General features: G+C 34.3%; 1 protein-coding gene across 1 annotated transcript in view; it reads left to right on the forward strand.

The window, feature by feature from the left end:
- The first annotated feature begins 5,295 nt into the window (after positions 1-5,295).
- The window catches only part of LOC149551258 (Pleckstrin homology (PH) domain superfamily protein), a 284,116-nt gene continuing 276,208 nt past the window's right edge, over positions 5,296-13,203 (forward strand). The window contains exon 1 of the mRNA XM_089786820.1: positions 5,296-5,806. Within this exon, the coding sequence (XP_089642946.1) occupies positions 5,696-5,806 (111 nt within the window). The 5' untranslated portion in view covers positions 5,296-5,695. The remainder of the gene's footprint in view (positions 5,807-13,203) is intronic.

Consider the following 13,203-nt stretch of genomic DNA (forward strand, 5'->3'; position numbering starts at 1 on the left):
ATATAACTTTAAACCCTAATCCTTATGCTAACCCTTATGATAATGCTAACCATAACCCTAACCATAATCCTCACTCAAGACCCTAATTACAACCTTGACCCTCAGCCCAAACCCTTATCAAAATCCCAAACCTAACCATAATACTAACTAGAATGTGCATGCTAAATCTAATAATAATCTTAATCCTAAATCTTAAAACCTAACCCTGATTATACTCCTAAATCATGAATCCAATACAAAGCCTAAAACTAAGCATAATATTAGCCATAATATGAACCCTAACCTTGATCATAATCCTAATATTTGTTAAAACCCTAGCCCTAACCCTAATCCTAACTCTAAACCCTAAACCCTAATCTTAATCCTAATGATAATATTAATTACAATGTAAACCTTAATCCTAACTAAACCATAATTCTAAACCCAACCCTTAATCCTAGTCATAATCAAAACCTTATCTTACTAATTATGATGTAAATCCTAACCATGGTAATCCTAATCCCACACCCTAAACCATAATCCCAACTATAACCCTTATATGTTTATCCCAAATATAATCGTAATACTAACCATGATATAAACCCTAACCCTACTTATAATATTAAACCTTGAACTCTAATCCTAACCGAAAACCCAAATCCTGATTAAAACCCTAACCACAATCTTAATGCAGTATAATTATATATTGATACATTTGACACCTTTCATGTTGTGTCACAATTACTTCTAATATATATATTATATTATATAAAATACAACAAGAGATATCCTTCTCAAGGTGCTAGTACAATAGGTCTCTCTCTCTCTCTCTCTCTCTCTCTCTCTCTTCCCACACACACACACACACACACACCATTGCATATTTATTAAGAGTGTAATAATGGATAGTTTTCCCTTCTTGTAATGGGAACTCTAAAGCTAATTCTTGAGATGTTAAATATCACATACAAAAAGCCACCTTTAGATTAGTTTGCATCTATAAAACAATAATATGCCATTATCTTTTTCCCTCAAAAAGTTATACAAAGGAGAAATATTCAATTAGGTAATAAGCTCCATTAGAATAAGTCTAGTAAGAAGGATGAAGATAATTTTGGTAATTAACCACTCTTAGTTCCTTATTAAGTTTTGGCTATGAAGTCCCAAGTTTATGGATAAATGAGGAGTTAAATCTTTTGTTTTCCTTTGATTAGAAACATTAATAGGCAAGTGAAATTGCTCCTAGGTGGATTTGGATCAGGGGTTAGATTATAACCAAGGAAACAAAACTGTATAATTTTTGGAGTAGGATATCTAGTTTTATCTCCTTGATTTGAATCGAGCATCATGTTAAATTCAATTTGTTAAAATAACTAACATGCGATCATCATTTTGTGAGCATAATTATGCATAGGCAATAAAGGATCAATAAATAAAGCTTTAGGAATATGACATTACAATCCAAGTGAAATGAGTAATTATAGGGAATAAGAAGTAATTATATATTTTCAATGTATGAATCTTTGGAAAGCATAAATGTATATTTATGAATCTACGTGTAGGTGTGTATGTGTGTACGCACGTGCATGCGCATGCATACATGTACATATGCATGCATGTATGTATATTTTCCAGAGTTCCATACATTGAATCTATATAGATGCATCTTGTTCCTTTTAGTTTCTTATGACAGTTATATATCAATTTAATAAAAGTATAGACTCTAAAAATCATGCTATTTCAAGGTGAGATTAATCTATCACAAGCACAACGAATAAAAGGAGATGCATCATAAACAAATGCTAAAGAACAATCAAAGGTAAACATGCATTGTAAGTAGACAATACTGTAAAAGTGAATCAAATAGTCAAAGTTTGTAATGACCCCAACAGGTTATAACTTCTTCAAACACCAAAAATCTTTATACTTCAGTTGTTTGACATTTCGTCAAACACTTTGCAAGCAAGCTCTGATACCACTGTAATAACCCCAACAGGTTATAACTGCTTCAAACACCAAAAATCTTTATACTTCAGTTGTTTGACATTTCGTCAAACACTTTGCAAGCAAGCTCTGATACCACTGTAATGACCCCAACAGGTTATAACTTCTTCAAACACCAAAAAACTTTATGCTTCAGTTGTTTGACATTTCGTCAAACACTTTGCAAGCAAGCTCTGATACCACTGTAATAACCCTCCTCAAATCTGCTCTCAAAGATGCTGATTGAAGGCTCAAAGAATTTTGTCAAACAATTCACATGCAAGAGACATATGATTGATATAGTATTTCAGCTTGCTTTAAATGACTTTTTCCAATTTGCATCAATGAGAATCTAGTGATAGAAGATTACAATGAACTACACAATGATCTAACATGAGTGTGCTCCTAATTTTGACAATATTCAGTGCATATATTATGATCTAAGCATGAGAAAAGAACACGTATAGCCAATTGGCATTTTTGCAAACAGTTGGTATGCAAACTATCTAGTTGATAAATAATGAGATTGAATTGCTTAAATGACACTAGCAACTATTATCTTTTTGATTGCAATCAAATTTCTAATACAATGATCATGAAATATGGCCAAGACTTTAGCATTTACATGGATTACCAAAATGACAATGCTGGTATAATGCACACTTACAGCTGAAACTTATAATACCCTAAAAAAAAAATACTAACAAGCGAACCTGGTTGTAGATGGCTGTAATAAATTTTCTTCAATGCTGCCCCTTTTGCTTTACTTTTTCGAACTGCTTTTTCGGTTCCGCTTTTTCCGCTTGCTTTTTCGATTCCGCTTTTTCCGCCTGCTTTTTCAGTTCCACTTTTTCCGCTTGCTTTTTCGATTCCATTTTTTTCGCCTGCTTTTTCGGTTCCGCTTTTTCGGACTACTTTTTTGTTTTTGCTTTTTCGGATTGCTACCCTGTTGAATCTCAAGACCATATCTTTCAACGGCGTCAAGATTTTCAGCTTGAAGGGATTTCGTCCTTCAAACTATTGAGACATAACCTTCAGAAAATTCTCCAATTTCTTTGATATTTCCAACCATCCTTAAAAGAAGCTCTTCCATTTCTTTTATAGTGTTCTCACAAGAGCTCCATCCTTCGTTTTCTCAATATGGGATAAAACATAACTCCCTTTATGTAACTTATGTCTCCAATGTGTTATAAAATAAAGGGGACTCTTTTAATTTAAATATTTCCCACAAACTATAGTCTATGCATTAATAAAGTTAAATATTTAAATTTAACTTTATAAAATAGCTTTATCAATGCAAAACAAATCTTATCAATGATAAACAAGTCTTCTTGCCAATTTTAAACAATTACCATCAACATACCACTGTCACTGGATGTCCACCTATGCCCAAGATGACTTACTATAAATAGTAAGTATGCCCAAAGTTGCCTCAAAACCCCTCAGAAAGACCTGCAACTGAAATTATCTAGGCCAAATGGCCTCTAAGCCCCTTTAATGTCCTAGTTAGCCTACGGGACTGTGGGGAAATAGGCTAACGACAACATCATGCTATGAATGCTAAAAAGGGGACATCACAAAGTTAATGTAAGTCTTGAGGTTCATGTCCCTTTTCTATCTTGAGGGTTTATGATGCTCAAGTTTTATCATGTTTTCAAGACCTTTTTAATAGTTTGGTTGTCTTTATGAATACATGAATATAATTACTATAACCATGATTATACCACCCAACAGTTTGTAATGATCATGCGATCATCATTATGTCCATGTACTCATGTTTCTTGTTAAAGGTCATGCTTCTTGGTGGTGTCTTCTTGAATGTTGTATAAGTTGATTTAAGAATCAAATGTATGAGATGTTTGAGAGACCCACTATTTTGGTATTTTATTTTATGTCATTTTGTGATTCCTAGGACTAAACAATATATTTATTCTCCTACTTAATGATTTTAATAGTTTATTTATTGAAAAGATAGGGGAAGAGACCCTGTAACTAATAAGGGCTCCAATAACCATGATAGTTTTGTCATGGATACTCCCAATCACCGCTCTTAAAAGAGCACCCAAAAATGGAAACACATGTACTAATAGTCGATCACACATGTACTAATAGTCAATCATTTATTTATTTTTTTAGCTTTTTCGTTGGTGATTGGCCAATTTGTGCACCATTATTGGGGCATTTCATAAATACTATTGGAACATTTAATCACAAGTACTGGTATTTTTTGAGTGAGTAACTATTGGTGAATGAACATAGTGGATGCTAGACAATTTTTTTGAAATGACACTTTTGGACCACTTCGTGTTCCACGATCCCTATGGAGAGATTTGTGAATACCCAAAAACCAAAACCTTAGATTCAAGATCTTCACTCACTTACAAAGGTACATCACAAAAAATGACAAAATTTGGCTTACGATTCAATAAGTTCTAGATGTATGAAAATAGCTTGAACAACTACTCGAACTTTTCCCCTATATACTAATTTTCTAATACATATTTCAAATTCATATATATGTATATATATGTGTATATATATCTATATGCATATATATGTATAGATATATATACATATATATCTATATATGTATATATTTATATGTATACATATCTATATAGATGTATACATAGATATGTATACATATAGATATATACATATATACACACACACACACACACACACACACACACACACATACATATATAGATATATAGATATATACATATATATAGATATGTATGTATGTATGTATACATATCTATATATACATATATACATACATACATACATACATACATACATACATACATATCTATATGTATGTATGTATGTATATATTTGTGTATGTATGTATGTATATATCTACATACATAAATATGTATGCGTGTGTATTTCTCTAATACCAATTATAAACTCACACATTAAATAACTAATTACTATTTATAAATGTTCAAGATATGTTTATGTCATGTAACACTCCTTATGTTAATAGTTTATTGTCTTCTTTTGACACTTTAAGTAGTTAGTCGGTGCTCTTTTTTAATAGACTTTAAAAGAAAGGGCCAAAGTATCCTAACAATCCAAAATGCTATTCATTTTTTAAACTCAATTTTCCAAACGAGACCGATTGAATCAATGAATGCAAGATTTTAATAACGTTCACGAGTAGCCTATGGGACCACCTAGAAACAACCAAACCCCCGAAAACCTAGCTCTTATGAAATTGTTTCTATTCTTCAACATGAATGTTGACCACTAAGTTTGCTGACATGTCAAATTATGATTCCTCAAAAATAGTAGCTAAAATATCCTCATAGCTGAAAAAATATCAAAATATCAAGACCTTCAACTTATTTCCTTATTTGAAAAAATATGAAAATATCAACACCTTCAACTTATTTCCTTATTTAAGAAAATATCAAAATATCAAGACCTGCAACTTATTTCCTTATTTAGGAAAAATATGCTTCCCACCCATAAAGTTTCCCTTCTAGGAAATTATGTTTTTAAGAAAGATGAATACTCGTTCAGCAGGACAAGTATTTCTTTTTGCATCGAGCTAGACATCAAATTTGGGAGACAGATGAATACTCGTTCAGCAGGACAAGTATTTCTTTTTGCATCGCGCTAAACATCAAATTTGGGAGCGAAGCAGCGGCTGCGGAAACGACTATCAGCAGGATCATCGCCAAGAAGTAACGAAACTTTTCTATTTATTACGTAAAGTTTCATGGAGAGAGAAAGAGAACGGGAAATATTTCCATACGCAGTAATGGGGGACAGGAGGCGGCGCCGTACAGGGGAGCAACAGCCTATTTCGGATTCCACCAATGATCAGATTGTGAGTAGTCCATTCCATTTTTTTGTTTACAGAACTATTTGCAAATCCACTGCACAAGATAACATGAATACAATTTAGGCGCCCTTGTCTTATACTTATTTATTCCCAATACTCTGATAGCTTGACGTTAAGTTCTTTCTTTTTTTGAGTTCTGCCATTGCCGGTCGGGTTAAGACTACATCAGCAGAGTTTGTATCGTGTCGTTGTCAAATTATTTTCCAACACCCAAATGGATTCTAATTAGCTTCTTCGTGTTTTGGGTTCTGGCACTGGTTGTCTGTTTCCGTATGTTCTGCCATTTTGATGGAAACAATTTAATGAGGAAAATACGAGTCAACAACACTGATGACCGTTAATGCAGTGAGTGGGTGTGCTCTTTCCACTCGTGTCTTCACTGTCAATTAGCTCGTTGTCTTGGGCTTTACACAATTGTTTCTGTTTTGGATCGATGAGCTTAGCCTGAGGAAGCCATACCTGTTAGTATTAACAATAAACAAAATGTTACAGTTTAGTAGGCTGCTCCTGTGGAGGAACAAAACAAAATCTCCTCAGGGATACATGTATTACAAAATGCTGGTTACGATAATTATTATACTATGTTAAAGTTGGACCTGCGCAGCATCTGTGCCCCCATCGCTCTCCGAACTCCACGTCCTTCGATAATGGTGCTCTAGAAGCAGCCTTCAGATATTCGATGCTCCCCGTGCCCTGCTATTTGCGCAAAGTATCGTTTTGCCCAATCACCATAATGATGAATGGAACCCTGGGATTGGTATATGGAGAATTGATAACAGGTGATGTCCCCATGCGAGGTTGGAAGGCCAAACCAAGAACTGCATCATTCAGAAATTTCCTCTCCCCCCATCTGTGGCCTTGATTAAAGGATTCTGCAAAAGTTTTAATGACCTCTTTAGACTCTCCAGCATCAAGAAAGATAACCATGAACATTAATGAGACATCTGTTTTGAAATGATACCAATCTGCCCAGGATATGGAGGTCTCCCCGAGCACTAATCAAATCATGTGAATCATAACTGGTTCTTGCCTTCATGATCTTATTCAGCTCAAAATCTAAAATCTCCCCCGCGAATGCAATTCTTTGCTTCTTAGCTTTCAGCACTGTGATATCCGTGTCCCAATTTGTCCTGTATACTGTACAATAAAATGTAGTATGGTTTGTAATAGCTACCAATGTCGGTTTTGGTACATGCTTTATCATGAAACTTTGCCTTCTTACACTGAAATACCTTGGTACATTCTTGGCAGGAAGTGAGCCAAACTAAACTAACTTAAAATAATCATTAATGCACTTAACTTTATTGTGGAGAGGACAGTAGGTCAGGCATTTTTTTTTGCCATAGGATTGAGGTGTTGTTACTAATCTAATTCATATCCATATTAATTACCATGTTGGCCAAAGCATCGGCCACCTCCATTAGCCTCTTGATATGCATGATCAATGGTGTAAATGGAGAAACTATCAAGTAATGACTAGCATGGATTGAATATGTTGCCACTTTTTAAGTATAGAGAAAAATATTTGTGGGTACTGGGTAGTGTTAACAATGATTAATGAATCTCCTTCTATTTGGATCACTTCCAATTGCTTGCAAGTTTGAAGCTCTAGTAAGATGGTTTGGGTTTCTACTTCATTGTTGTATGGCTTGGGAATTTCTAACAACTGTTGCACCAACCATCTTTATATTCTGATCTTTGATAATTCATCCAGTTCTAGATTTTGTGAGTTTTCCCTCAAAAGTGCCATGGAAATTGAATGTGTAATTTGAGTTCTTGGGGTAAAATTATTTTGATCGTAAAAACAATTAATTGCGGTTTTTTGTGTGGGCAAGGGGTTCAATGGGTTATTGTTATAGAGGTGAGAAAAGATTCGACTACTTTGTGTTTTGTTCTTGAAAAGTGGGCCTCTTGCTTGCTTAGCTTTTGAAAGGGTTGGCTGATTTTCGTTCCATAAAACAAATCGTCCGTGATACTGAGTATTTTCATCTATGGAGAAGGTATGCCAAAATTAAGTGGTCTATGAGATATAGTTGAAATTTTGAGATGATAAAACTTAATTCAATCTTCATTAATAACACATCTAAGAAGAGATCATTGTGAAACCTAAAAGCAACTAGCTATTCGTCCATTGAAGGTCCTATTTCCATACCATTCTTATTAGACTTACTATCCTAAAAGCTCTTAATATTATACTTATGTATTTGTAGTTGTTATTTTGTTTTGATTTAAAGCTGATTAAAATTACACTGAACCCTGCTTTTCAAGACCCAACTTAAAATCTTTGCTGCAGGACAAAAATATATAGTATGACGATGATAGATAGTTTCTATTTATATTTAATGGTTATCTATTGTAATCTACTATAAATATTAAAATCTTTCTAATATTTAGTTAGTCTTAGTTATGTGTTAAGCTATCTATTATCTAGAATAGAATTTTTCTATTCTTGATGATTATTTTTAAGGAAACATTGTTTATTCATCTCTATATATTGATTTCTATTAATATGAAGCAAGTATTTTACCATACTTCCTGTACTATGGTATCAGAGCGAGTCAATGGGATTTCATAAAATTTGGGGAATTCTTAAAGAGAAATTCAAGCCTCTTTTGACCTGGATTTTATTTTCTAGAAATTTGGTTTTCATAAGAGGTATTTTATGAAATTTGTGGTTCATCTTCAAAGATTTTTGCCGAATATTGCAAGCTTGTTTGAGGGTTTCATTGCATGATTTCTTGGTTTGGGAAAAAGTCTCCAATTTTTTAAGGTTGCATGTATTTGCATGTGCATTTTGTTATTTGCATGTACTTGCATGTGCTGTTTTACCATGCAAAGTCTCATGTTTTGCCAGATGAAGGTTTCTTTGACAGGTTTTCATTATTTCTTCCCTTAAAAATTTTTGATGGGTTTTCATAATTTTTTTCCCTTAAAAAAATTTCTGATGGGTTTCATAATTTTTTTCCTAAAAAAGTTTTTGATGCGTTTTCTTAATTTTTTAAGGAAAAAATTATCTGTTGGGTTTTCATAATTTTGTCCCTCAAAAAAAAAAAAAAAACAAATTGTGATTCTGTAATTCGCAAAGTTGCTTGGGATTTCTTTGTGGGTTTAAAATTTTTCCCTCAAAAATTATTTGTTGGGTTTTACGGTTTTTCTTAAAAAACAAAGCTTTGTATAGTCTGGTTTTGATTGATTTTTCACCTCAAAAACTTGTGTTCGCTTTTTTTGATTTCTCCTAAAAAATCGTGGCTTTTTACAGTTTTTTTTTGTGGCATGATGCTCATCTACAAAGTTTGGAGGGTTTGTTGATTTTTCCTCAAAATTGTGCTAGCCGTTCTCAATGTTTGTCTCTGGCTCCAGGGAAGAGAAGCTCTGTTATACAACATTTGGTTGGATATTTTATGATGATTTCTGGTTAGATGTTTTGCTGATTCTAGGAGGGTTAGTTGCAGACTCATTTCATTGGTAGAGTCAGCGGCAGGTTCTTGTCTCTTGATGCAAAGCATTCTGAAGAAGAGGGCACCCTTCTTTGTTATTTTATGGGCGAGTTTTGGCTTCTTGGCCATTAACATTTTACAGATCTAGGGACAGTCTCTGTAGGTTGTCCATTTTTTCTGTGTGCCTCAATTTTTGTGCTTTGATTTTCGAGCCGATGGATCCAGAATTGACAACATATTCCTTCTGAGTTTTTCAAGCTCTTTTTTGGGTATCTTTTCATTTTTCCTGGGTTTTTTGCCTCAAAGTACATGCCTTCATAAATTTTCATGCTTTTTCATTGAGAAATGTGCTGTGACATCTTTGACAAATATTTTGCTCAAGGGAAATCATAAGTTCAATGGTCGGCCTTCACGCTTTTTCATTGAAAAATGTGCTATGGCATCTTTGAGAAATATTTTGCTCAAGGGAAATCAGAAGTTCGTTAATGCTAACAATCTTTGAATATCGAAATACTAATCATATTGTTTGGGGTACTACACAATGTTCGACTACAGTTAGAGGATTTCTTTAGTTATGTAATATCCAATAACATAGGGTTCATACATAATCATAATGTCATAGTTAGATTTGGATATAGTAAAGAATGTAAATCAACTTAATGGATGTTGGATAAGAGATAAACATTAAGTATAATACTCGGACCTAAATCTCACACTTCAACAATCAATAGATATAACACCCAAACCTAAATCTGAAAGCATGATCCATCCCAGGAGAAAGACGGACTAAGAACATGCTACACATATCTTAATGTCAGATCCACAATAACCAGAACAAGTACCAAAGATAATTCAAACATGTAGAAGCAAATTACCAACTTGCTAGTTGTAACCAGGCCTTCATACACTATGGAGAGATCCATACGCCACATCAGAAGCCTTGTCAACATGCCACATTAGAAGTTGGCACAACATATTTCCAGATTGAAACAACAACTGAAAAAAACTGTAATATTGGACGACATAGTGTCAGAACACCAGAAAGACATTTATGATTACCAAAGAATGCCATAACCAGGATCAAAACTTGAATCCATCTATGAGTAGCAACACAACTTCAACCCTGATTTCTGGAGCAGAAACACTCTGGAAAGTACAAATAATTTCAGCTGTAAAACTATTAACTGCTTTGCCACTCCAGAAAGTACAAATAATTGCAACTGTAAAATTGCTAACTGCTCTGCAACACAATACCACTGCAATTGAACAATAGACATCTGGGCCATTTAGGCTTCCGGATGTAAGAATATAACACAGAGGCATTGTAACACTCCATCTTCATATGATCACAAGATACATACTTGTCTTCCACTTTTATAGTCACAGGATACATACCTGTCTTCTACTATATTGAAATCATACGGGATAGATAGTTGTGTTCCACTGTTCTGAAACCATACTCGTCTTCTACTGTGTTCTAGGTTCAGCACACAAAGCCACATCACAAAGAATAGCAAACTTCTGAACCACAGAGCTTGAACAAAAACACAAACTCAAACTCTTTGGAACACTATGTTTGATATCAATGACAACAGAAAACAGTCATATATTTCTAACACCATATTCTAGTCTGAAAGCTCCATAGTGGAAGTGGCCGAATCTTTTGTACAAAATATTGTACTGTGCATCATTTTCAAGTTTCAAGGCCACTTGCTTGACCAGATCAGCTATTGTTCTTCACCAACATGTTGGCCTAATACTTGGCTAGAATGTTGGCTGCAATCTTTGATAAGAACTTTTTGATCAACAAATTTAGCTACCCACTTCAAATTTGTCATGGCTGAAATTGAAACTGAATTTTATTTAATCTATGATCATAAAAAAAAATCAGCCAGGTCAAGAATATCACCAGAAAGAAATAATTACCATCCCAATACTAGAATAGACTGAATCATCCCCAGTTGTTTTCCCTCTACTAGCGTTCTGCAAATGAAGTTTGCCAAAAGCCTTTTTATTGAAGGTCATGTGTCTTGATACCTCATGAACTTACACCAAAAATAGAGTTGGTGGATAAACATGGAACCATAGAAAAGGTTGCAAGTTTTAATGAAAGATCATCCATTGTTGAAGTTTGTGTACTCCTTGCAAACTACTTTTGTTTGGCTTTCTCCTTCTTCCCGAGACATTGAAAAGCACAGTAATGAAACTTTTGGCACTTGAAACACTTGTTATTGCTTAGATTTTTTTTCATCTGTTGGGAATAATTACAATCCTGTTGCTTTTCGTTTTGACCCTTTGCAAGCTTTTCCTTACCACTTTTTTACCTAGGGGCATGTCCTTGGGATTTTTCCTGGCACCCCATTGTGGGACATCCTAGGGATAGGGGGGACGCCTTAGGGATGTACCTGAGCCGTCCCCAATTGAAGTCTAAAAAGGGAAATGCCCCTGTTAAGCGTGGCTGTCCCCAATGCACAAAATCTAGAATAATCGCAAGCATTGTAACTTTGTAGTATCTTTCTGAATTTTCTTCCATCATCTTTGTTTAATTGCTAGGCTGAAAAATTTGAAGTCTGATTGGTTCCGACTACTCTTTTCTTAATTACTGTGTTGCTTTTCCGATACTCATCCTTTGAGACATGGGTATCTACATTACTTTTTCAACCGTTTGTACTCCTAATTTCACCTGCTATTTCAGTTCATGTCTTCTAGACTAAATCATTTGGACATTACTCTCTTGCAAATCAACCTCTTGGGCACTCTTATGGTCATGCCATTTTAAGATTTTTTCCTCAAATCACTTTAAATGGCATCCTTTGGCCGGGCATCTATGCAGTCACAAATGCTATGTATTAAGGATCTATAGTTTATATATCAAAGTTTCTAGATGCAGGCTCAACAAGGTCGACTCAACTCATGACTCAGCTATGATTCAATAAAATGAAAAATCTCTTGAAATTTGGAGATTTTTAACGATTTAAAACTTATTTCATGCACCCATTATTGAATAAAGCTTAAAGACACTATAACCTCATAAATTAGAAGCTAATTTGATTGCATACATAAATTTACATCCATCACTTAAGTACAAACATAAATTATATCTGAAGGAAATAGAAAACATAGATTTATAGAATTTAAATATTGTCAAATGTATATAAAATCCATGACACCAAATGTTCCCAAACATATTTGTAAACAAAAACAAGTCTATGGCTCAGGCTCAGCCTCATAGTACTCTGTTTGCTTCCTACAAAGATGTCTATGGTATGTCCTAGATGGTTGAGTAGCCATTGTCTTAGCCAGTGAGGTGCCACAATGGTCAACATTAGTTGTGCCTACACCGAATTGTGCTTTATCCCCCTCCTTTGCTATTGCCACAACTTCAGCCTCTTTGTCTGCCTTGTTGACCCATTTATGGTCCTCTTTAGTGAAGACAAAATTGGTAGACACAGTGAGCCACTTACACTCTGGATCAATCTTCACTAGAGTGATTTGAGGGGAGTCAGTTTCCTTAATCTGTTTGGTCCGAAGATGAAGGTTGTAATGAACAAAGTCAAGATCCTTCAACCTCTCCTCAAACAATCTATTGTGCCTCTTTGAGTGGGTATGCTTGAACATGGACCAATTGTGCCATAAGCGTTGCTTGGCCGACTCAAAATACAGATGACAATTTTTTGAAGGTTCAGGTTGACGGCCCAAACATTTGTCGTCACCATCTATCCGAAATAAGGTAAAGAAAAAAAAATAGTCTCATTTCCAACTTTATGGCTAAATTATGACATCAAAAATTAAAATACATAAGCCATAAACTTAAGAATATATTTTGACCTAGCTGTAATTCTATCTGAGTGTATGTGCACATCTTGCTTGAGAAAATCTCCCCTTCATTATTATATTTTTAGCTTAATTGTTGTAATTGAGCTTGTGCCATTACAACACATCTTT

Source organism: Cupressus sempervirens, chromosome 6 (genome assembly GCF_028749045.1).
Source record: "Cupressus sempervirens isolate cs-2001-9-10 chromosome 6, ASM2874904v1, whole genome shotgun sequence".
Classification (NCBI taxonomy): domain Eukaryota; kingdom Viridiplantae; phylum Streptophyta; class Pinopsida; order Cupressales; family Cupressaceae; genus Cupressus; species Cupressus sempervirens.